At 32.2% G+C, this 22,392-nt stretch overlaps 2 protein-coding genes and 1 pseudogene across 2 annotated transcripts; 2 read left to right on the forward strand and 1 right to left on the reverse strand.

The window, feature by feature from the left end:
- Positions 1-1,307: 1,307 nt before the first annotated feature.
- STT3A (staurosporin and temperature sensitive 3-like A) lies at positions 1,308-14,027 on the forward strand. Its single transcript, XM_016341482.3, has 23 exons — positions 1,308-1,678; positions 2,554-2,616; positions 2,824-2,879; positions 2,964-3,035; positions 3,203-3,308; positions 3,387-3,437; positions 3,710-3,805; positions 4,035-4,094; positions 4,213-4,326; positions 4,648-4,734; positions 4,899-5,002; positions 5,089-5,184; positions 5,534-5,654; positions 5,749-5,829; positions 5,919-6,050; positions 6,150-6,377; positions 6,765-6,908; positions 7,347-7,533; positions 7,609-7,706; positions 7,846-7,925; positions 8,009-8,096; positions 13,642-13,731; positions 13,833-14,027. The coding sequence occupies exons 1-23, from the start codon at positions 1,559-1,561 to the stop codon at positions 13,887-13,889; spliced, it is 2,331 nt and encodes a 776-aa protein (XP_016196968.1). The 5' UTR covers positions 1,308-1,558; the 3' UTR covers positions 13,890-14,027.
- Positions 14,028-16,663: 2,636 nt separating this feature from the next.
- On the forward strand, positions 16,664-22,158 carry LOC107637496 (non-specific lipid transfer protein GPI-anchored 1-like). Its single transcript, XM_016340905.3, has 2 exons — positions 16,664-17,168; positions 21,616-22,158. The coding sequence occupies exons 1-2, from the start codon at positions 16,808-16,810 to the stop codon at positions 21,855-21,857; spliced, it is 603 nt and encodes a 200-aa protein (XP_016196391.1). The 5' UTR covers positions 16,664-16,807; the 3' UTR covers positions 21,858-22,158.
- Positions 19,990-21,312, reverse strand: LOC148566444 (protein tesmin/TSO1-like CXC 2; annotated as a pseudogene).
- Positions 22,159-22,392: the final 234 nt, after the last annotated feature.

The following is a 22,392-nucleotide window of genomic DNA, read 5'->3' on the forward strand; positions in this document are numbered from 1 at the left end:
TCTATTTTTTTTATAAAAATCTAATTTAAAACAATTCTAAATTACTATTTTCACTAACATTTCTAATTTAAAATTCTAATAGAAATTTGTAAATCACTACTCTAATTAATATTTAGAATATAATAGTTCTAATTTACTAAAAATTGCTAACATTGTTAATCTAACATGAAGAACGAAATTTTATGTACTCACCTCCTCATTAATGTTACCGACAATATGAATAACTCCGTCTAATCGATAAATATGATTCAAGTTGTCCTCTATAATCGCAATTTTAAACTTTGTCGTTTTGTGTTCTGAAAAAAATATGAGCTTGAAATTTGGGAGTCGAGAGAGTATTATGAATATAAATCATATAAAACCAATTTGAACCCTTATTTAGGGAGTCCACCAATAAATCGAATTAATATGTTTCGATTTATAGAGTGGAGTTTTGTAATAAATCGAATCTATTGAATTCTATTTATCTTTAGAATTGTACACTACTATAATTCGAATGAGGTTGATTCGATTTATATAGAGGTGTTGAGAACACGCCATATAATCTATTTGTGTTTAGGACATATATATAATTTTCAACTACATGCAATTTATTCATATAAATTACCCTTAAATTAATATGTTGTAAGGTAAAAAATATGAGTTTATTTATTTTGATAATACATAATTTTTGTAAATATAAATAATTAAGTTTGAGATAAATAAATAAAAAAATTTTAAATTAAAGTTTATTAATTTAAAAATAATTCCTATTGTTGTGTAGATTTTTCACAATTAATGGCACATTTGTTAAAAATATATACATCAAAGAAATTGTTTTGAAATTTTAAAAATTTTTAAAAATTATTTAAAGATTTTAAAATTTTTTAGGAGATTATTTTATTTTTCATCTTGTAAAAGTTAATATTTCACACCAATAATTATTATCGATGATTAACGAATCAAAATAAAAAGAGATGGTATTGTGACGAAAATAAATATAAAAATTATTTGTATATTTTGAATTTAAAAAATTTAGAATGTATTTTGTTTGTATTTTTATTTTTTGTTTTTATTTTTAATATTTTTTGTTTTTTAAATTTTGTAAAAAAAAAACGATAAAATTCTAAAGTGTTTAATTTAAAAAAATTTTGTATTGATTTTGGTAAATACTCTAACGTAGTTGTATGGCCAATTCGCCGTAAAGCCGTCGTTATCCAAAGACCCGAGGGGCAAAGTCCAACAACCAATGACATGAACCAGCGTGGCAAAATTTCGTCACAGGTCTATTGCAAGCTCAACAGCACCTTGCCACGTCAACCGTGACTTTCAGACCCCGCAGCTGCAGCTACACTCTCCCGCACCATATCATAGCCTAGTCTTCTCCATCTCAAAATCCCACTCTCAGACTCGCCCTCTCAGGTTCTCACAACCACCTCTCACTCTCTCTGGCTCTCAAACCTTGCCTGCCGCCGTCGCCCTTCCCCGGTTATCGCCATCACCTCGCCTCGCCTCTACCCTCGGATTCACTCTCAACCCTCGGGTCGCCTCGCCGCCGGCTCCCTTCTCTTGGCCGTCAATGGCGGCCTCCGATGCCCCCAACGGTGATGTCCTCATCAGGAACGCCTTCGGAAGCGTGCTCGCATTTCTCATCCTGCTCCTGATCGGTGTTCTCGCCTTTTCGATCCGTCTCTTCTCTGTAAGCATTTTCGTCGAAACTCCTCTTGCTTCCACAGATCTGTTACCTACACCTCATTTCCTCTTTTTTCCATTGTCAGTGCGATTTGATGCTTCTCAATTCAGCTGAGGCGCTAAATGTTCAATCTAATCGTTTCGTCTTGTATATATAGCAATAGAGTTTGTAATTATCGTGTTTTCGTTGTTGACAACGTGGCTGAGAAGAAAAAAAAGCCAAGGAAACACGATAGCTAAATCACGTTTACTTAGTTGTAACTGTTCTGACATTTTTAGGGACTTTACTAAGTGATATTCATTTATCATTCACTAGTTAAGTCAATGATTTAAGAGTGTTTTAACTATTGGCGACAGAGTAATAGATAGAATCAGTTGATGAAATGCAAAGCAAGATACGATAAACTTAGTTTTAGTGTGATATATAATCGTCTTAGTATGTGGTATCATTTTAAATTTACATTTGAAATCTCGAAAGTGAATTTTCTGGTTCTTTACAAATATTGGAATTAATAATTCTAGTATTAATATGTACATTAGAAAGTTGTAAATTTAAGTCTTCGGGTTGGTTGAATTATAGTTTGTAAAATTGTAGTTCTATAATTTCTTTTTAATTTTTTTATGTATGAAACCAGTAGCATGAATGCATTTAGTGTACCTATATTTTGTGTTACGTGTAGGTTTCTCCGGTAATTTTGGTCGAAATGATTATTTTGAAATAGTGATAGTGTACGAATTTATATGAACTGACTAATTTAGAATGTTGTTTTGTTGATTTTGAAATATATGCTTTTGAAAGTTCAGAGATTAAACATTTTCCTTTTTTTTTAATGTATTTACAGTTTTTTGATACATTTCTATTTGTTGGGGCATTGTATGCAGGTTATAAAGTATGAGAGTGTCATTCACGAATTTGATCCATATTTCAATTATAGAGTCACACAGGTGAGCATTATTTGGAAAAAAAAACTGCTTTACGTCTGTTACCAAATATTCTCTGGAGAAATGAGAAGTCTTCTATGCTGGTTTAATGGCATTTTAAAGTTGACCTTTTTTCTTTCACAGCCATATGCAGCATTTGTTCATTATCACTTTTTTAATCTCAATATGATAAAGGTTCACAGGAGATGACAAACATGTTGTTGGTTTCAGTTTTTGACAAAAAATGGGATATATGATTTCTGGAACTGGTTTGATGACCGAACTTGGTAAGTAGCTGGTGTTTAGATTGGCACTGTTTTCCTCCATATATTTAGTTTAATTTAGTTTTCATGTTTCTATTCTATTTCTAGGTATCCTCTTGGTCGTGTAATTGGTGGGACTGTCTATCCTGGTCTGACCTTGACAGCAGGAACCTTATATTGGTAAGTATTTTGAAGTACACAGCTAGAGATAGTTGTCCTATTCTATTATTTATTTATTTATTTTTTCTAGCAAATAACTGCTAATATTAATATCACGTAATGAAAGCAATTATTTCAAAGTTTATTAGGCTGGTTTACACTTTTGGATCATTCTCTTCTGGTGTCAGGTTTTTGCATTCCTTGAACATCCCTCTCTCTGTAGAAACTGTCTGTGTGTTTACTGCACCTATTTTCTCTGCCTTTGCTTCATGGGCAACTTTTCTTCTGACAAAGGTTTGTGGTTTGTGCATAACTAAATTGTGCCTTGTACATTTTTGTTGTTTGCTAATTTGCTGTGGCTGCTTTCTGTAGGAGGTTAAGGGTGTTGGAGCTGGCTTGACAGCGGCTGCTCTTTTGGCCATGGTGAATTTCTTAACAGGCTGTGATTTAATGATTGCTTTGTTTGCAGTTTTCCTATTCATTATAAACATTTCTACTATGGTCACAATGATCAAAATTATTGTTTCAGTCACTCAGAACATCTGAAATGTTCAAATCACTGTTATGTGTATGTCTGTAAAATAAATGGCGTACTCTCACAATGGTTTCCCTCTTCTGATATGTTGTGGTTGTTGTTCCCTCAATTCTCTTACGTGTAATGGGTTGCTTTTCACTAAATCTTGTCATGTTTGCAGGTCCCTTCATATATATCTCGATCAGTGGCTGGAAGCTATGATAATGAAGCTGTGGCTATATTTGCATTAATCTTCACTTTCTATCTCTATATTAAGGTGCACAATGGAAACAAACAAGTTTACTTATATTGAATGGAATTCTTTAAAGACGTTTGTTTTGTAGACATTTCCCTCAATCATTAGAACGTATTATCATTGTTGTGTGATGATAGGTTATTTTAGTACTATGATAAACTGTCTGTTCTGTACAACTCAGCATAGAGATTATTTTGGTTTCTCTATATTTAAGATATTTGAATTCTGACTTTATTTATATGTTATGCAGACACTAAATACTGGATCCCTCTTTTATGCAACTTTGAATTCACTATCATACTTTTATATGGTAATTTTTATTTTATTATTATTATTATTATTATTATTATTATTATATTGCTGTTATTGTTGTCTTTTCCCAATCTATTCTCTTCTTATTTATGTTACCAACCTTTCTTATTATGCAGGTTTGCTCATGGGGAGGGTACACTTTTATCATTAACCTTATTCCGATGCATGTACTCTTGTGCATAGTTACTGGTCGCTATTCTTCGCGGCTGTACATTGCATATGCACCTCTTGTAAGTATCTATTATGATCATGCAGTTATGTAAGATTTTAAATGAATGCTTTTGCCTTTTTTGCCTTTTTGGTTTGGAGTTGGAAAAATGCATATTACTTTATCTTAGGTTTGAAAGGTAAGCCCTAATCTGAATATTGTTTATGGTAGTTTTGGTATTCAGAGTGAAGTGTTATATAACCAGCATTTACTTGTTATACCAACTATACCTGGAATTGGAATTAAGATTAGATGTGAACTGTGCATGGTACATAATTAGAGAATGTCTGTTCTCTGATTCTTGTCTAGATACTGATTAACATTATGAATTCTCTCTGTGCAGGTTGTATTGGGCACACTGCTGGCTGCCCTGGTGCCTGTTGTTGGGTTTAATGCTGTAATGACATCAGAGCATTTTGCATCATTTCTGGTGCGTTTTCATTTATTCTTTGGACAAAGTAAAGAAAAGTATCCAAGTTTGTGTTTTAACCTATTAGTAATATTTAACTCATGTTTTGTATTTTTCCTTCTATTCATATCCTATTAATTAGTCTCTTTTAAGCCTTATCTTTTTCCCCTGATTTTCTTGTGCAGGTTTTTATTATCATCCATGTGGTGGCTCTTGTGTACTATATTAAAGGGATTCTTTCCCCGAAAATGTTCAAAGTAGCTTTGGCACTAGTTGTTTCCATTGGCCTGTTAGTATCCATTTAATTAGATTATTTGACTACACCAAATAATCCGGTGAGAAATTAAATTGATTCCCGGTGTCTGTATTTTACAGGGCAGTGTGTTGTGCAATGGTAGCAGTAATAATAGCCCTTGTAGCTTCTAGCCCAACAAAGGGTTGGAGTGGGAGAAGTTTAAGTCTACTTGATCCGTAAGTGCTTCATTTGCTGATCTCTTTTTATACTCTTGATTTTGTTACTCAACCCGAAAAATAAATATTAGAAATAATTTCAGTGTTATCTGTTATGGCATGACCTCTTACATCCTGTTTTGTTACTGTGTTTGGGGTGCTTGTTGATCCTATAATTTTCATGATAGTTTTAGAATTATTAAATATAGCTAAATATGATTGCCTATATAAATACACTGTTCAACAGAATATCATTACCCATGAAGTTATTAAATATAGCTAAATATGCTTATCTTTTGACACTTTTATGCAAAATATTTTCTTTTCAAGATTTCAGTTGCAAATATTTTAACTGTGTGTCTATTTACAGTACCTATGCAAGCAAGTATATACCAATCATTGCTAGTGTTAGCGAGCATCAGCCACCTACTTGGCCTTCTTACTTTATGGATATAAATGTGTTGGCATTCTTGATTCCAGCTGGCATAATTGTAAGCTTTTGCTTCTGAGTAAAGGATGTTTAATTTATTTTGCTTATAGTACTTAGTCATGATTGGTGCTGCTTTTCACCCCTTTCTGATGTAGGCTTGCTTTTCACCCCTTTCTGATGCAAGCTTGTTTGCGGTACTTTATATTGTACTATCAGTATATTTTTCTGGAGTCATGGTAAGAATAATCTAGACAGTAATCTAACACTTACCACATTGTTTCTTTTATCTTATGTAAGGCATTCTATTTGACATTTCAAATATCAGGTTCGCCTGATGCTTGTGCTTGCTCCTGCGGCTTGCATCTTATCTGGAATTGCTCTTTCTCAAGCTTTTGATGTTTTCACACGATCAATTAAGTTTCAGCTACCAAGCCTATCAGATCATTCCCATATTGATGTAGGCTTCTGTTTTATCAATCCTCGTCAGATTGAGCACTGCTTTACATTCTTCTATTAACTTCATTACATTTTGTGTTTTTTGACTATCAATATCAAGGCAAGGGATGCCAGTTCTGAAAATATTGTGCCGGATGACACAATAAAGACAGATAAAAGCGAGGATACACCAAAGGAACGGATGACAAAAAGAAGCAAGAAGAAGGAAAAGGAGCCTGTGGAAAAGCCTCCAACCAAGTTCCAAATTAAGAAGAGGCTTTCGGTTTTGCCCTTTGAGGCATCCATCATTGCTGTTATCTTACTTGTCTTGCTGGTTGCCTTCTATGTGGTAATTTGACTTTCTTTTTCTCTACCTTTTTATAGTTTTCTAAGCAGGATATTGTACAATTTTTAGTTTCTAGTATATACTTGACATATGAGGTGAAATGTTTTCTTTAATCTAGTTTCTGTTTGTCCACAGTGGGAATTGACAATTTATTTCTTCATATTCAACTAACATTAACTACCACTTTACAAATTACTTTAATTAGCTGAATACATCGTGGTAAATATTGTACAAATCTGCTGCTTAATACTAAATAGGAATTTAATGTACTTCTATGATTCTTAGATTATTATTTAATAACATAAATGCCCTTCAAGCCATTGTGTATGTGAAAAATATATAGCTTTTGTGATGTTTATGGTGTCCTCATTTTTATGGTCTATCTTGTAGGTTCACTGTGTATGGGCAGCAGCAGAAGCTTATTCAGCACCTTCTATTGTTCTAACCTCACATTCAAATGATGGACTTCATGTTTTTGATGATTTTAGAGAGGCTTATGCTTGGTTGAGTCATAACACAGATGTAGATGATAAAGTGAGTTTCATTGCTTTTCCTGATAGGTGTCTGTTTTACATTTACCACTTAGAAGATCAACATATAGGCTTACTACTTATATTACCTTTGAAAATCATTGTTTGTAGAGACTTGATTTTGAGCTTTATTTTCTTTGTTTTATACTATTCTTGAAACCTACAAGTATGATATTTCTGTTGCCAAGCAAATTGGTTCATACATATTTTAGGTGATCCAACTGCAGTCATGAGTTACCTATAGGTCAAAATATACCTTTCTAGAAAAACTATTGGATCCCATGAACATGTTGATTTGTTTCTTGTGCTTTTATCAATGGGTAGTTGGTAAGTGGAAGTTATGAATGAGTGATTCAAGTTATTGGGGAGTATTCTTTAATGGTTTTTTTATGCATATTTATGGACGGTTAGAGATATTGATGCAATGCACAATTTGTTATAGGTGGCATCTTGGTGGGATTATGGGTACCAAACAACTGCCATGGCTAACCGAACTGTGATTGTTGACAATAATACTTGGAATAACACACATATTGCTACTGTTGGCACTGCCATGTCTTCTCCAGAGAAGGCAGCTTGGGAAATTTTCCACTCCTTGGATGTCAAATATGTTCTGGTTGTCTTTGGAGGTTGACTCTTTTCTCTTTGTTGAGATTATCTTTGTCAAGTCACCCTATTCTGATTTGTTGCTAACCTATTATTAGGACTGGTTGGCTATCCTAGTGATGATATTAACAAGTTCCTGTGGATGGTTCGTATTGGAGGGGGTGTCTTCCCGCACATAAAGGAACCAGATTACTTAGTAAGTTACACATATGCAATGTAGATTATTTTATCAAGGCATCTATATTTCATGTGGGAAGTTCTTCAACTGTAGCTTCCTTCCTTCATGGCTTGTTAGGAGGATTGTTAACATGCATTTCACTTTTCTTGTTCAAAAGAGGGATGGTCAGTATCGAATTGATTCTATGGCCACACCAACCATGTTAAACTGCCTGATGTATAAACTTTCGTACTACAGGTCAGCTTTTCTTATTTAGTTTCTAAGTTTTTGCATTGTCAATTTTTAATCCACTTATCTGCTCTATCCTGTAATTGTTCCAGATTTGTGGAGACAGATGGTAAGGCCTTTGACCGAGTGAGGCGGACAGAAATTGGCAAGAAATATTTCAAACTTACCCATTTTGAAGAGGTCAGCTTGATTTTTATTACAAGTTTTAGAATAAAGTATACTTTTTGTTTTCAAAGTTTTTGAAAATGTTAATGTTTAAAAAATAGGAGAAAAAACTCATTGCTTTCATTTCATCCAACAAGTATATATTCAGATATCATCTTTCATTTCCCCTTAAGCTTGAGTATATAGATCAATATACCAAGGTTGTTACATGAGTAACTTATTGTAGGGCCTCTTAGAACCTTAGTTAAGATATTTGCTAGTTGGTCATTTGAACTAACAAAGGTTGTGGTGATATCTCCAGATAGAATCTTTTGTCTAGTAAAATGACAGTCAACCTCAATGCGTTTAGTCCTCTTATGAAAAACTAGATTAGAGGTAATATGCAAAGCTACTTGATTGTCACATACAAGAATCATAGACTATTTTCCCAAATTGGAGTTCTTCAAGTTGTTTTAGCCACATTACAATGAAGTTAATGCCATAGCATGATATTCTGCATCAGAAATCGTGAAATCACATCTTGCTTCTTACTTTTCCAAGAGATAACATTGCCACCTATAAAAACAAAATAGCGAAGTTGAAAGTCTATCTATTGGATCCGACTATCTTTATATGGCCCTTATCCTTGTAAAGAAGTCCTTTACTTTGACATATTTTAGGATACGAATCATGGCATTCCAATGATTTTGACATGGTGAATTCAAGAATCGACTAGCCACACCTACTGCAAAGTAGGGGTGTCAAAGTGGGCTACCTGTCCTGCCCAAACCTGTCTAACAGCAGGGCTCTGCCAAACTCAAACGGGACTAAACCTCCAAACCGCCTCGCTTGATGTTGTGCCAGCCCTCCTTCCATAATTAAGCAACAAATTTCAATATAACCCTAAATTCCTAAATCAGAATTTAAAAAAAAAACCCCATAAATTAGCAACAAATCTCAACAAACCCTAAATTCCTAAATCAGAATTAAAAAAAAAAAAAAACATAAATTCAGCATCAAGTCAACAAATCTCAACAAAATCCTAAATCAGAATTTTATGAATCAACAACAAATCCCATAAATAAGCAACAATTAGAATTTTTCAACAATTCCATAAAATTTATAATAAAATAAATAACAAACGAAAAAATTTAAAAAAAAAATGAATTTCCCTGTTAGATCAGGAGCAGAGGAACCTGCTGGAAGAATATAACCATTTTAAAAAAGCGGTTAACCAAATTGATAAAACCGGTTTGTAAACGTGTTAACCAAACCAAAACTGGTTTTATGGGTTGGAGTTATAAAACTCGTTTTTGTAATATAAATATGTTATAGATTTGAACAAGTTTTATAACAGGCAAAAAGGGCTAAATTGGTTTTTTAGTGTAAAAAATTGGTTTATAAATTAAATTTTAAAAATGAAAAATCTTTTTAAATAAAAAACCGGTTTTCAAGTGAAAAGCTGGTTATTTTTTAAAATTGGTTTTTATATTTAGAATCGGTTTAAAACTGGTTTATTATTTTTGTAATCGGTTAATGACCGGTTTTTTCATTTAAAACCAATTTGGTTTACTAACCTAATCAAATTCCGGGTTAACTGAAATCAGGTATGGTTGTTTTGGTTAACCTTAACCATATACACCTATAGATAACATGCAGAGAGGTCCCCAAAAAGAATGGGGAACATGATAACGATGAAGATTCGTCCTAGTGGTCTCAATTAAATGACGATTTTGGCACTCAACTAACCCATTTTGTTGAGGAGTATGAGCACATGATGTTTGATGAACACCATGAGATGCCATAAAACTTTGAAATGAACGAGACTGTATTCTGTGGCATTTTCAATACCAGAAATATCTGAGTGAACTAGAATAAAAGGTGAGATATTGACACTTGGAAAAGAACTGAGAGTATGTTTCCCAAGTTGACACGACTCATGATAGACTAGATAAACTGGAGAGGAGAGGAACCATTGTCTTAAGATTGGGAAGGTTGGGATATCCTACCTGAGCATGGATGGTGAGAGGGTTAGTGGAGAGATTGTAGATACGAGACGAGGAAAAAATGTAAAGGCCATTGGACTCACATCTGATGCCAATCAATCTGCCCAAGCTCCGGTCCTATATAAAGATGGAATCTTCAGTGAAAGAGATCATATATTTTAGAGTATGAGTTAAACAACTAACAGATAAAAGGTTAAAAAGAGAATCAGGGACAAACAAAAAAGATTTAATGGACACTGAGGGGAATGGATGGGCATTGTCAACCCCTAAAGATTGTGTGGAAGATCCGTTAGCCAAGGTAATGGTAGGTAGATAATCAGACGTGGAAATTTTAGATAAAAGAGTTCTATTACTAGAGATATGCTTTGTCGCAGCAGAATCAATGACCCAAGGGCCCAAGTTTTCGGATTGGCAGATGCAAGCATAAGAGTTACCAATTTTCGTGACAGGAGCAGTGACATTAGATTGCTCACGGTTCAAACTATTTTAGAAAATAATTGTAATGGGAGCAAGTTGATTAGAAAACACTGAGATAGTGGGAGCACTGGTCTGAGCAATGTTGAGTGATTATGGTGGACGACCAATAAGAGTCCAACACTTATCAATGATATGACCCATGCGATACAATGATCAGATTTCGGGCGTTGTCGTCCCAAATTGCAATTGCTATTGCGGGAACGACCTCGAGCTTGAGTTTGAGATAAGATCTAATCTGTCAATGGAAGTTGATACATTGGCAGGTTCAATAAAATATTTAGCTGGAACCCGAAGTAATGAAGGGCCAAATCATATTAAAGGGACGAAACATTTGGGGACCTGAGTATTAAATCACAAGTACCAAAATAGTCAGCAGGTAAATCATACAATGCCACATAAAGAATGTGCTTTGTTGTTCCAACTCTTTTTCTAGGCAAGTAGCAGGAGGCGATAATTCATTGAAATTGTGGAGAGTACTACGAATCTTTCCTAAATATACAGACAAAGGACTATCAATTTGATGGGGGGAAAAATTGCTCATAAGGTTTTGACAAATCCCATATAATTGTTGTCAAAAGTGCCTTTGCCTGCATCCAAATGGCTTCACAAGTGACATGTGCACAAAAAAATCTGTTTAATTGAAGAGTGGGTGGTGTTCTGATAACGCTACAAAGTTGGACATTAATCTTAATCCACTTAGCATGGTCAAGGTCATTAATTTCTCTAGCCTTTTCGGTAAGATGTTCTGCATAATCCTAACCAATTAGCCACAACTTATTATCAGATACCCAAGAATAATAATTACTTCCAACAAGTTTGTCAGTGGAATGAGGTACACTAATATAACTAGTGAAAGTAGAGTTTTCATTCTTAGAGCCACTAGCACCAACATCAGTAGCAAGTAGCAGTAGAAGTAGTAGTAGCCATGGAGATCGACAAAACAAGGCAGGAAATGCTTCGGCGGCAAAAAGGGAAAATCACATAGAATTGTATATGGAAAGTGGATGGTTGAGCAAAAACCTATTCTGGAAAGGGGACAACCATCTGAGCACGATAGTGCAATCAACGACAGAATACGACAATGGACGCACCCTCACGGTACCGGCTTGTCCGACCTTCTTCTTCTTCTTTGATACCGAAGACACATCCATGCTTCCTTATCGGCTCTGCTCTTGCTAGCTAGGCAACTAATAAGGGAAAAGATCGAGCAACCTATTGCCTTACCTCGGCTCTGCCACACGTCACGTATACCCAACATCTATCGAAGCTGGCGAAGTGCTATCTCGAGTTCCTCTTGTATCAGCATAGGCCGTTGGTCGAAGTGCTTCAACGAAATGAAAATATCGTAGGAGAAGAAAAGAAAGTGGATCTAGTGCAGAACCTCAACCAACCGGTGGATCCGCCTTTCTTCGCGCTGACTCTGCGTCAAGTGAGATGTGTGATAGCTGGCATGTTTACCAGCAGCTAATTGTGCTATGAAAGGATTTGGGTCTCTAACGTAGAAAACGATCGATCAAGTCATTCAGTAAAGCCCATATTTGAATTTGGTGGTGTGCAGAGCAGATATACCCAGGTCAGCTTTTTGACACAAGTATGCAGTACTCGGTGATGGATCTGGTACAGAAAACTTGCTAGCTTAACGTGGTTTAGAACCACCTAGAGCTGGGAAAGGTGTCGTGCGTGACCTTCCCTCGGGTTGGTATGCTTGTGTGTCAAGCAATCCCGCTTCAGTAGCAGACTTCGGTCAAGGAAATCGCTTCAAGCAATGGCTTTGGATCGACCTGACTTCTTAGAGAGTAAAGCCAGTGAATGAATGAAGTTGAATGAATAAGTCAAGGCGAAGCTGACGGAGTCCTGACTGAATATCTCTGTGGATCAAGGCAGCGGGGCACTAGAACAATTTTGACGGTAGTGGATGGTAGCCAGAATGTGTTATGTTGGGCTGCCGGAGAGAAGAATATGACCGATGTTAATGTCGAGAAAATAAGAGAAATAACTTGCTGCTTACATTTCATCCAAAACAAGGGATATATAAAGATATCTATCAATTACTATCATAAATGCTAAGTTGCTAACTATTAACCACATGCATAAATGCTAAACTACTAACTATCAACTACATGCTGACTTTCAATAGAAAAGTTTCCAAGATATCATTACTGTTTAATTTGTTTCAATTTTGTCCAAATATATTTCAATTCTATCCTTTGGTCAAATTTTGTTAGTCAATATTTCTATTCCAATATTAACCCCTACAAAGGGGTGAGTGGTGTGGAATGAGGTGTTATTTCACTTTGGTGGTGGTGGAATGAGGGTAAGGGGTGAAGGCGGAGGTGGTGGTGGGGCAGTGACAAAGGTCAAAGGTCAAAGGGTGAGAGGTGGCGGCAGTGTTGGGCTGTTGGAGGATAAAGGATGATAATTTTGATGATGTAGGTGGGTGATTGGTGGTGAAGATGAAAGAGGGGAGAGTGGACAATGATTACGTTGATAAAGTCGATGTAGTATAAATATGTAGGGATAATATTGGGAAAAATATTGTCTTGCAAAAATTTTACTAAAGGATATAATTGAAACATATTTAAAACATTAGAGATAATTAAAATAAATTAAATGTTAGGGGTATTTTTCTAAAACTTTTCGAAAACTTAGTAGACAAAAAAAATATCCTTTACCCTAGACTTCAAACTTTCTATCAATCTTTTTCCATGCTTAGGATGTTCTTCATACTATGTGCTTGTCTTTGGATAGTTAATCCCACGTTTTTCCTCCATTAGGCATATAATTTGTCATCTGGAGTACAGAGTCACTGTTGTTTCCATTTCTCTCAGAAAGTTGTCAATATCCATATGCAACTTTAGTCTTAATTATCAATTTTCTTCATATCTTTTTCCCGTTACAGTTGATTCATTATTTGTTGTTGGTATTTAACATCCTCTCTGCACTGAATAAGTCCACTGTGGATTTGGTTTCAAGTTGTGATATCAAAGCAACAATCAATGGTTTGATCTGTCTTTTGGGAACAATCTCATTATGTTGTTGATATGGCATTGGCCGTTTATGTGCTCTTTCGATGTCTTCATGGCTTTTAATGCCTTCAGGTATTCACAACTCACCATTGGATGGTTCGGATTTACAAGTTGAAACCTCCAAAGAACAGGATTCGGGGAAAGAACAAAAAATCAAAATCGGTATTTATATGGTTTCTTACATGCCTAGTTTCTATTGTGATATCTGATTAAAGTTTATTGATCGTAGTCATAACTGATCTTCTCATTCTTGTTTTTTGCAGAAAACAAGCTCAACGACCACCTCGAAAAGAAAAGGAACAAGAAGAAACCCGTTTTAGCTTATAAATGACATTTAATTGCTTAAGCACTTGTTAATGTATACAAGGTTCATCGAGAGATTTTGCAGAAAAATTAGTGAGTCTGTCATGAGTATGGAATGATCAATGAAAGATTTGGAATTAGTTTTCTAGTTGAAAGATCATGATCTCATCTTTTTAGGATTTAAAGACCACAGCATAAAATGGATTTACTCCGTAATCGTGTATGACAGACGCATCACGTCATGCATGCATAAAATGCCTCCTTTTTGGCTTGTTGGAGGCTTCTCTTGGATTCAACACTTCAACGTCTTCCGTATTGAATATGCACACAAGTCTTTTTATTAATCAAGTTTAACAAAATTGATATAATATAATAAAAATCAGTTATGATTAGTATTATTTAAAGTTTTATTATCTAATTTAATTAAATTTAATTCATAAAAAAATTTAGATATATAGCATTATTTTTGCCTATCACTAATACAATAGTACATTACCCACGTAATTGCAAGAGTATTTTCAATTTTTAGTTTAATCTTATTTTGAATTTAGCAAAATACTATATACATATTTATTGGATTATATATTATAAAAATTGATTTAAAACTCAACGTGAAATGTCATTCTAATGTTTGGTCTTATGTTTTTAAAAACTTTAAATTATTTTTAATTAATTTAAATAATTTTAATTAAATTATGAAAATTTAACTAAAATAAAAATATTGAATTACAAAATTAATAATTATATATTATATTTAAAAGATATTATACACTAATGAAAATAGACTCTAAAATATTATCTAATTAAGTATAACATCTTCATACTACCAATTTTTTCTAAGGATCTTGTCTCTAATTTTTATTTGTTGCCAGTCTACTACTTGTAAATTAATTTCACATTGCCTGAGTTATGAGGGTTTTTTTTTCCCACTAGTATAAATAACTTATGTACCTTTTATTTATGAAATAGAGTTGAAGTTGATTTGAATATGAAATAAGCTGTGTTTATTTTTTTCTAGACTCTTCAAGAATAAGAGGTGTATCTTTGGTTTTGCCAACCAAAATAGATTTATGGCTTAATCACGCCAAAATTGGTGATCTGAACTTGTTTTATTTAATATTTATTAATTAGCGCAGCAATTAATGAATACTAAATAAAAAAATTTTTGATTTTTTTTTTCTCTTTAATATCATCGTATGGTTAATTTGTTTCTTTTGTTTTTGAGAGCTTATATTATTATTACCTAGTCATCTAAGATCGGTGGAGTTCTCACATGTTAATAAAAGTAGTAATAGGTAGGGTTGACAATACTACCCTCGTCGGTATCCATCCCGCTTCAATCAGAATCAGATCGGATTGGGTTGACAACCCAACCCACGCTATGAGTAGGGTTGATTACGTAGCAGGTTGAGGTGCGGATATAATCTGGGCAATCCACATTTTTAATAAAAATATATACTGTGTATGTTCAAAAATATATATAAATACATGATGAGGGAGAATGGATTCTATCTAAGACCCTCCCTTATGCACAAGCATTCTACACTATCAAGCTAGGCATTTTATTTCTAACAACACATAAATAATATTTGATGATGATGATGATTTTGCATTTGAGTTGGGAGAAGAGTGATGACGATGATGCTGTAACAATTTGGAATTAGAAAAAGTGTGATAAAGTTTTCACTGTAACTTGTATTGTATTAATTTTAAATGGGTTTGATGGCGATTGTGCTGTTTTAGTTTTAGCTTAGACTTAATTTTCTAAATGTAAATTTGTTTTTGTGGATAGGGTTGGGCAGAGAGGTTTAAGGAGCAGATAAAGTTCAGTTTTAGAGTACACCTCATGTATGTAACAATCCATTGACTAGCGACAAATCCTTAAATGGAACTCAGTACCGTGACGGATTAGTCCTTGACCTGTCGGGCTAAAGAATACTGTGGAAAACATAAAAAAAAAGTTCAGTTTTAGAGATTTTAAATTTGAAGGTAATAAAATAGGATAGAATTTTGGAAAGATTTTACATTTACAGTTAGGATTAAAGTTAAGATAGAATTTAAACCTTATTCTATCCTATCAGTTATCAATTCTAGTGGTAGAGTAATTCATGAATTAGCTCAATAGACTTTTACGAATCTAAATTTGCTGTGGATAAAAGAGGCCGTGTATCATATTTGTAACTTTTTTTTTTTCCCCAAAGATAATAGGTTATATTTCATTAATTATTGAAAAATAGAATACAAAGATGTCTAAAAGTAGGATAGCATAATAAAAAGTGGAGATTTCCCAAAAACATTATAGCATAATATTTTTGTTATTAAAAATATAATATTAACAATTACTGTATAATCATAAAAAAATATTGTAACAAATAAAGGATATTTTTATTTTTTTAATTTAAAAATGAGTTAGTACAAAGTACCGATCTTGGAGGCTTAGCTAGATCGCCTCTAGTAATATGTAGTAAAATATTAAGAATTTGAATTCTCTAAATTTTGAATTTTATTCTAAAAAATAAAATGTGATTTTTTATTATTTATTTTATAGGTGGGAGACCAAAAATATAATATAAAAAATATTTAAAAATAAAAAATCACATTTTATTTTCTCAAATCAAAATTCAAAATTTAAAAAATTTAAATTCGAATATTAATATAACATGTTACATGTACATCTCATCTCATCATTGTTCATATTCATATTCCCCTTCCAATACTGACCTTAGCCCATAAATGAATCTCGGTTATTAACTAGCTAGTAGATCACCACCTCTCACTCTCAGAATTAAATAGCGACTGACACTATAACAACCCATACAACTTCACCAACTATATATTATTTGTATTGTACCACCATATCTTTCTATCTTGCCTCTTCATTCCAAAGCTAAGGTACTTTTGATCTTGATCTTGAACTCAACAAAGTTCCAACAACATGAAGCATTATTGTTATTACTACCAACAAAACATGTGGCTGCTATTGTTGTTGTTGGTGGCGGTTATTGTGGGTAGCGGCGACGGTGCCGGGGAAGATTTGACACAAAAGTGTGGTCAAGTGGTGCAGAAGGTAATACCGTGCCTGAACTATGCGACGGGGAAGGCGAGTACCCCGTCGAAGGAGTGTTGCGAGGCGGCAACCAAGATAAGGGAGAGTGACCCTGACTGCTTGTGCTTCATCATTCAGCAGACGCATCATGGGAACCCTGAGAGTAAGAGCTTGGGCATTCAAGAGGACAAGCTTCTTCACCTCCCTTCTCTCTGTAACGTTAAGAACGCTAATATCGCCGACTGTCCTAGTAAGTTTACGACAAATGTTAGAGAGCCATCAAAATTTATTATTTTTTATTATCAGTATTTGTTAGATTATTATACTAAAAAAAATTAGATAAAAGAAATTAAATTAAGGGTTAAATAATGGTTATAAATAATAAATTTTGATAGTTCTTAGTATTTCTCTTCGATCTCTATCTTTTTTTTTTGTTTGCCACTTTTATGAAAATATCTTTAAGTAAAAATGATATTATAAATTATTAAATAATTTTATTGAATAAATATATTTGATTAAATTATATAACAATTTATAATATTATTTTTAAATAAATATGTTTTTATAAAAATAATTAACTACAATTGTTATATATATTATTTTTTAAGAAATGTTAAAAGATTATCAGAATTTATTGTTTTTAATCATCACTTTTAGTCATTAATCTAATTTTTTTAATTTTATAATTTAATAATATATTTTATCTCATATTTTTAAATATTAATAGTTAGTTGATAGCTAAAATTAATAAATTCTTCTACTTTTGATATTAGAAATTCTTGACAAGATATAAAATAATAAAAATTTTCTTTATAAAATAAAGTATAAAAAAATAGACATAAAAAAATAGTACAAGTATTTTGTGTGTATATGTTGTTATTATTACATAAAAAAATATATTTTTTTAGATTTATTTTATATTTAAAAAATATTAACTAATAATTTCCTTTTTTCATTAATTTTGCTGGCTTTCTAATATTTTTTATTTTTTTTATCTTCACATATATCTCTTGTACTGTATCCATGAAATCTGGTATTATTTGAATATAGCTATAAAATTAGCTTTGCTAAGATAGTAATATATATTAATTAATACACATATTTGATTAAATTTGGTTCGATAGTAAAGAAGCTAGACGGCGAGACGGAAAAAGAGAGAAGCTGTAAGCAACTATATATTTTTTTAAAAGAAAAATTCAAGATTTATTAATTTTAATTTATATTAGTTATTATTTTTAGTTATTAGTATAATATTTTAATTTAATAGTTTAATATTATATTTTTAGTTAATATTTTTAAATATTATTAATTAATTATTAGTTAAAAATAATAAATTGTGCTGGTTATATAATATTGGTTAATTTTTGTTTGATAAATTAATGACTAATTTTGTCGTATATACGAAATAGTTTTTAAAGAAACATGTTGGGACAATATATAATAAAGATTTGGCCGAAATGATAGCTTCATTGGTCCAACTAGCCAGGAGTCTTAAAATTTTAATCTCAAGAATAATGGAAAGAATACATGTTTAGAGATTTCATCCACTTATAAAACATTTGTAGCTAATATTAGATTAATTGAATTTCTAATAATAAATAGACTAATTAAGCCAAGTGGAAAACGTTATATCACCACAAATTAATGATTGCAGACCTATCAATCAATTCTATATACATTTGGTACAAGAGGATTATGCTACACCTATATAGATATAGATTACCTTACTTAAGATCGCATATCAATTAATTAACCAGGAATAGGATCTGATTGATGGTATGTATGTTTTAGTTAGGATTCAATATGTTAGAGATAGTTTTCTTTCTATTTTATTATATATTTTAACGAATTCCATTAAACTTTTATTCATTTACTTTGTGATTCTAATTAGTGACAAGTTTGGCTTAAAAAAATTGTTTTCATAAAATTTCTTTTATCATATATATTTAAAAATATATATTTAAAATTTTTAATATGGAAACTTAACCTTTTAAATTAGAGAAAAAATTATTACTATTTTAACTAATGTTATACTTGTTATTTCTCACAATATAATAATAATAATAATAATAATAATAATAATAATAATAATAATAATAATAATAATAATACATAACCAGCAAATATTATTATTTTTAGCCAGTATTTAACTAACAATAATTTATATTCATATTTACAAAAATTTTGCAAACAAAAAATATATAATTTATACTTATTTTTACTAAAATTTATATACATGAATCAATACAGTTTTTATCCACAATTTTTAGAGTTAGCACACATAAATTAATAAAATTTATTTATTAAAAATAATTTAATATTTATATTAATCAAATAATAACAAAAAAAATACTAAAAATTATTAAACCCAATGTTTCTCGTAACAATAATAGGCACATACACATCCCGTAGTTTCATTATTTCTCTTTACAAGGGTAGATAAGTTGTTATGAGTTATGAGTTGTTGTACTGGTACCTAATTTTGTACTGAAGATAATAACAGTAGTCATCATGGAAAGCAACAGCAATCTTAGTTATGTACTTGAGTTTTTACACCATCTTCTAATAATTACTATCTTTGCCTACAAAAGAATGTCTTTTATAAATTTTTTTCTACAATAAATATTTTCCTCTCTTTATCCCTTTCAATTCAAATATTAACATTTAACACTTATTTAAATTATTTTTTTATTAATTTAATATTAATAATAATTAATTATAATGAGAGTACATAAAGAATACATAAGATTAACTATAAAATATTTTTTATTTTTTGAACTATAATTTCTCTAACAAAGACCTATAGAGATTATTTATTATAATGATTATGATTATAATCATTACTCAAATAAATGCTAAATAATTGAAGGAACTCAAATAAAATAAAACTAAAGCTAAAATATACTTTAACCTAAACCACAACATCTACATGCCTAGAGTTACAAACTACTAACTTAAACTAATAACTATTGACTATCAATTTAAAAAATGTAGCACTACTAATGATGATGATTAGGAAAAGGAAAAGAAAAAATGGATTGCAATATTAGCTTTCTGCCACCTTTGCCAATCTAAGATGATGGTATCAAGTCACACCTAGGAGAGGAGATCTTCTTCTCATTTGGAGAAGTAGTTTTGGTGCAAGTTATGAGATCCATCAGCTTGAGAATGCTCAAGTGGCTGAGACCAAAGAGTCCCAAACATCTTTCTTTTTCACAGGCCTCCATTTCTACTTTTGGCTGGATTTCTACTTCTATAGAATTAGAACCATCCTTTCTACCAAACGTGTTCTTACACGTGTTGCATCTACGTCTTATCGAACATCTAACACCATCCTGAAAGCATTCACAATATTTCTTTTGGTAGAATGATTTCTTTCAATTGCATCCTCTCTTGTGCTGGTGGTGCAGTTTTATTTGGGTCATTCCCAATTTCAGGTTCAGAGATTGACTTTAGGATCAAAAGCCAGAGGGTTGCGAGACTCAATCTGTTTGCGAGCTTGAAGGACTTCGTCTTTTATGATCAAGTTTGTTGTGGTAATTCTTACATGAGTAGTTGCCTGTGCAGTAGGCACGAGCAGCAAAGTACTCACAATATAACTTCAAACACTTTGAGTTCTTGCAATTACAATGCTTGCAGTATCTGTGTATTTTCTTTTGGGGATCAACAGTAAAACCTGATGCATGGAAACTATCCTCAGCTGGCTGAGGCCTAATGTGTAACGAATCCACCTCCATTGCCAATGGATCCTGATGTTCATGTTTGGTATAGACTTGCATCTCACAAGATCACTTGTCATTACCTTTTTTCGATCTCCTTTTAAGGCTGCACATTCAAATGTAAGCCAACTGCAGGCATAGTGCATTGTTGCAGAAACCACTTGCTTTTCGTCAGAATGTCCAAGAGAACCGGATTTTAAATTATGATCTGAGTTTTTCCTTTGCACACTTGCCGTCTCAAAGTCTAGACATCACCTCCGCTTACCACGGTTCATCGTAGAAACAAACTCAACATCTGCTTTCTCCTTTGTATTGCTAGTCATGGCAACGTAGTGTTTGTCCTGCATTTGGTCTGTGACCGCTGAGGGCCCAAAGGCCAGGACAATAATCTTCTATTTTAGGTTTGCTATCATTTCTCAGACCATTATATATGGAAGATTCCTATCAGAGGCATAAAATGGGAATCTAGCTTCTGCATTATATCCTTAAAAGTTGCATCATTTGGGGAATTGAAAACAAAGAAATCAGTATCTCGAGAGATTCTTGACCCTTCGGATCAAATTGACAAAACTCCTTATTAAGCACTTTAATTGAATCAACTCCCCAATGAACATAGGCAAAATTTGTTGTGTCACCATGCAATCCTACAAGAGAGAGCCTCGTGACCAGGATCATAGTGGGAGTACATATATAAGAGTACATAAAGTTAACTACAAAATTAAACTAATAAAAAAATAATCTAAGTTACATGTCACTTCAAATTAATCTAATACTATCATTATTTAACTTCAATTTTTAAAATTAATCTAACACTATCATTATTTTACTTTAATTTTTTCTTATAAGTTACCTGTCAATTTTGGTTTAATCTCTCTTAAATTTTAATTTTAGTTTTTTATATTAAAAAAATTAAATTTTGGTCCCTTCTCAAATTTTATGCTAGTTCCGCCCTGATTTTTTCTTTTTTTGTATACATAGAGCTTCTAGGTTTATCTCCAAGCTCCCCAGATGCTGCTATCTTCAAAAATGCTTCCAAGGCAACTCCGGCTGCACCTTCATCCAGCCAAGCTCCACCGTTGTCATCGACGCCGAAGTCACAAAGCCAAAACGATTCCTATGGAGTTATGCTTAGACCTCCCATGACCATGGAGCTTATAATGCTTGCTATGGCCATTGTTCTGATTGCAATTCCAACCGGATTTGTCACACTTCATATATAATAATCATATTAATTAGATGAGTGGTTATAATTTGAACTCTTTTACTCATATAGAACTTTGCAGAATGAAATTAATTAAAATTTGTATTTGTAGCATGTTGCTGTGTCTCAAATTACATATGGGACCTGTCTTGTTAGTATTTTGTATTGGCTTGATTTGATTTCCCTTTATTATATATTATGTGCTTGTAGAACATATTAGATTATTATTGGAGGAAGTTTAAAGGTTTAAAATAATTTGGTTATGAAGAATGGTTTGCTCTTAATTTTTGAAGAGCTATATAAATGTTTTGTTGGTGTAATTCTACGTTTTTATCTCTCCTTATGTTTATCATATTTCTTATACTCCTTATTATATATATACTTGCATTGTTTTCATTTGTTATCTTTTTAAAACAATAATATGTCTACATACAATCAATAATAAAGAAGAACTTAGAATTGACATTTAACTATAAACTATTTTATTTAGTAGTTTAGTTTTTATTTTTCTTTTGAGAGATTAAGAGAAATAGATTATTTCATTTAATTTATTA

This window comes from Arachis ipaensis, chromosome B4 (genome assembly GCF_059453495.1).
Source record: "Arachis ipaensis isolate K30076 ecotype BB chromosome B4, ASM5945349v1, whole genome shotgun sequence".
NCBI classification, from domain to species: domain Eukaryota; kingdom Viridiplantae; phylum Streptophyta; class Magnoliopsida; order Fabales; family Fabaceae; genus Arachis; species Arachis ipaensis.

Coding starts and splice junctions, on each gene's coding strand:
- LOC107637496 (XM_016340905.3), top strand. CDS start 16,808: ATGAAGCATTATTGTTATTACTACCAACAAAACATGTGGCTGCTATTG. Junction 17,169..21,615: donor TAATATCGCCGACTGTCCTA/GTAAGTTTACGA, acceptor TTGTATACATAG/AGCTTCTAGGTTTATCTCCA.
- STT3A (XM_016341482.3), top strand. CDS start 1,559: ATGGCGGCCTCCGATGCCCCCAACGGTGATGTCCTCATCAGGAACGCC. Junction 2,617..2,823: donor TCAATTATAGAGTCACACAG/GTGAGCATTATT, acceptor TGTTGGTTTCAG/TTTTTGACAAAAAATGGGAT. Junction 6,051..6,149: donor CAGATCATTCCCATATTGAT/GTAGGCTTCTGT, acceptor ATCAATATCAAG/GCAAGGGATGCCAGTTCTGA.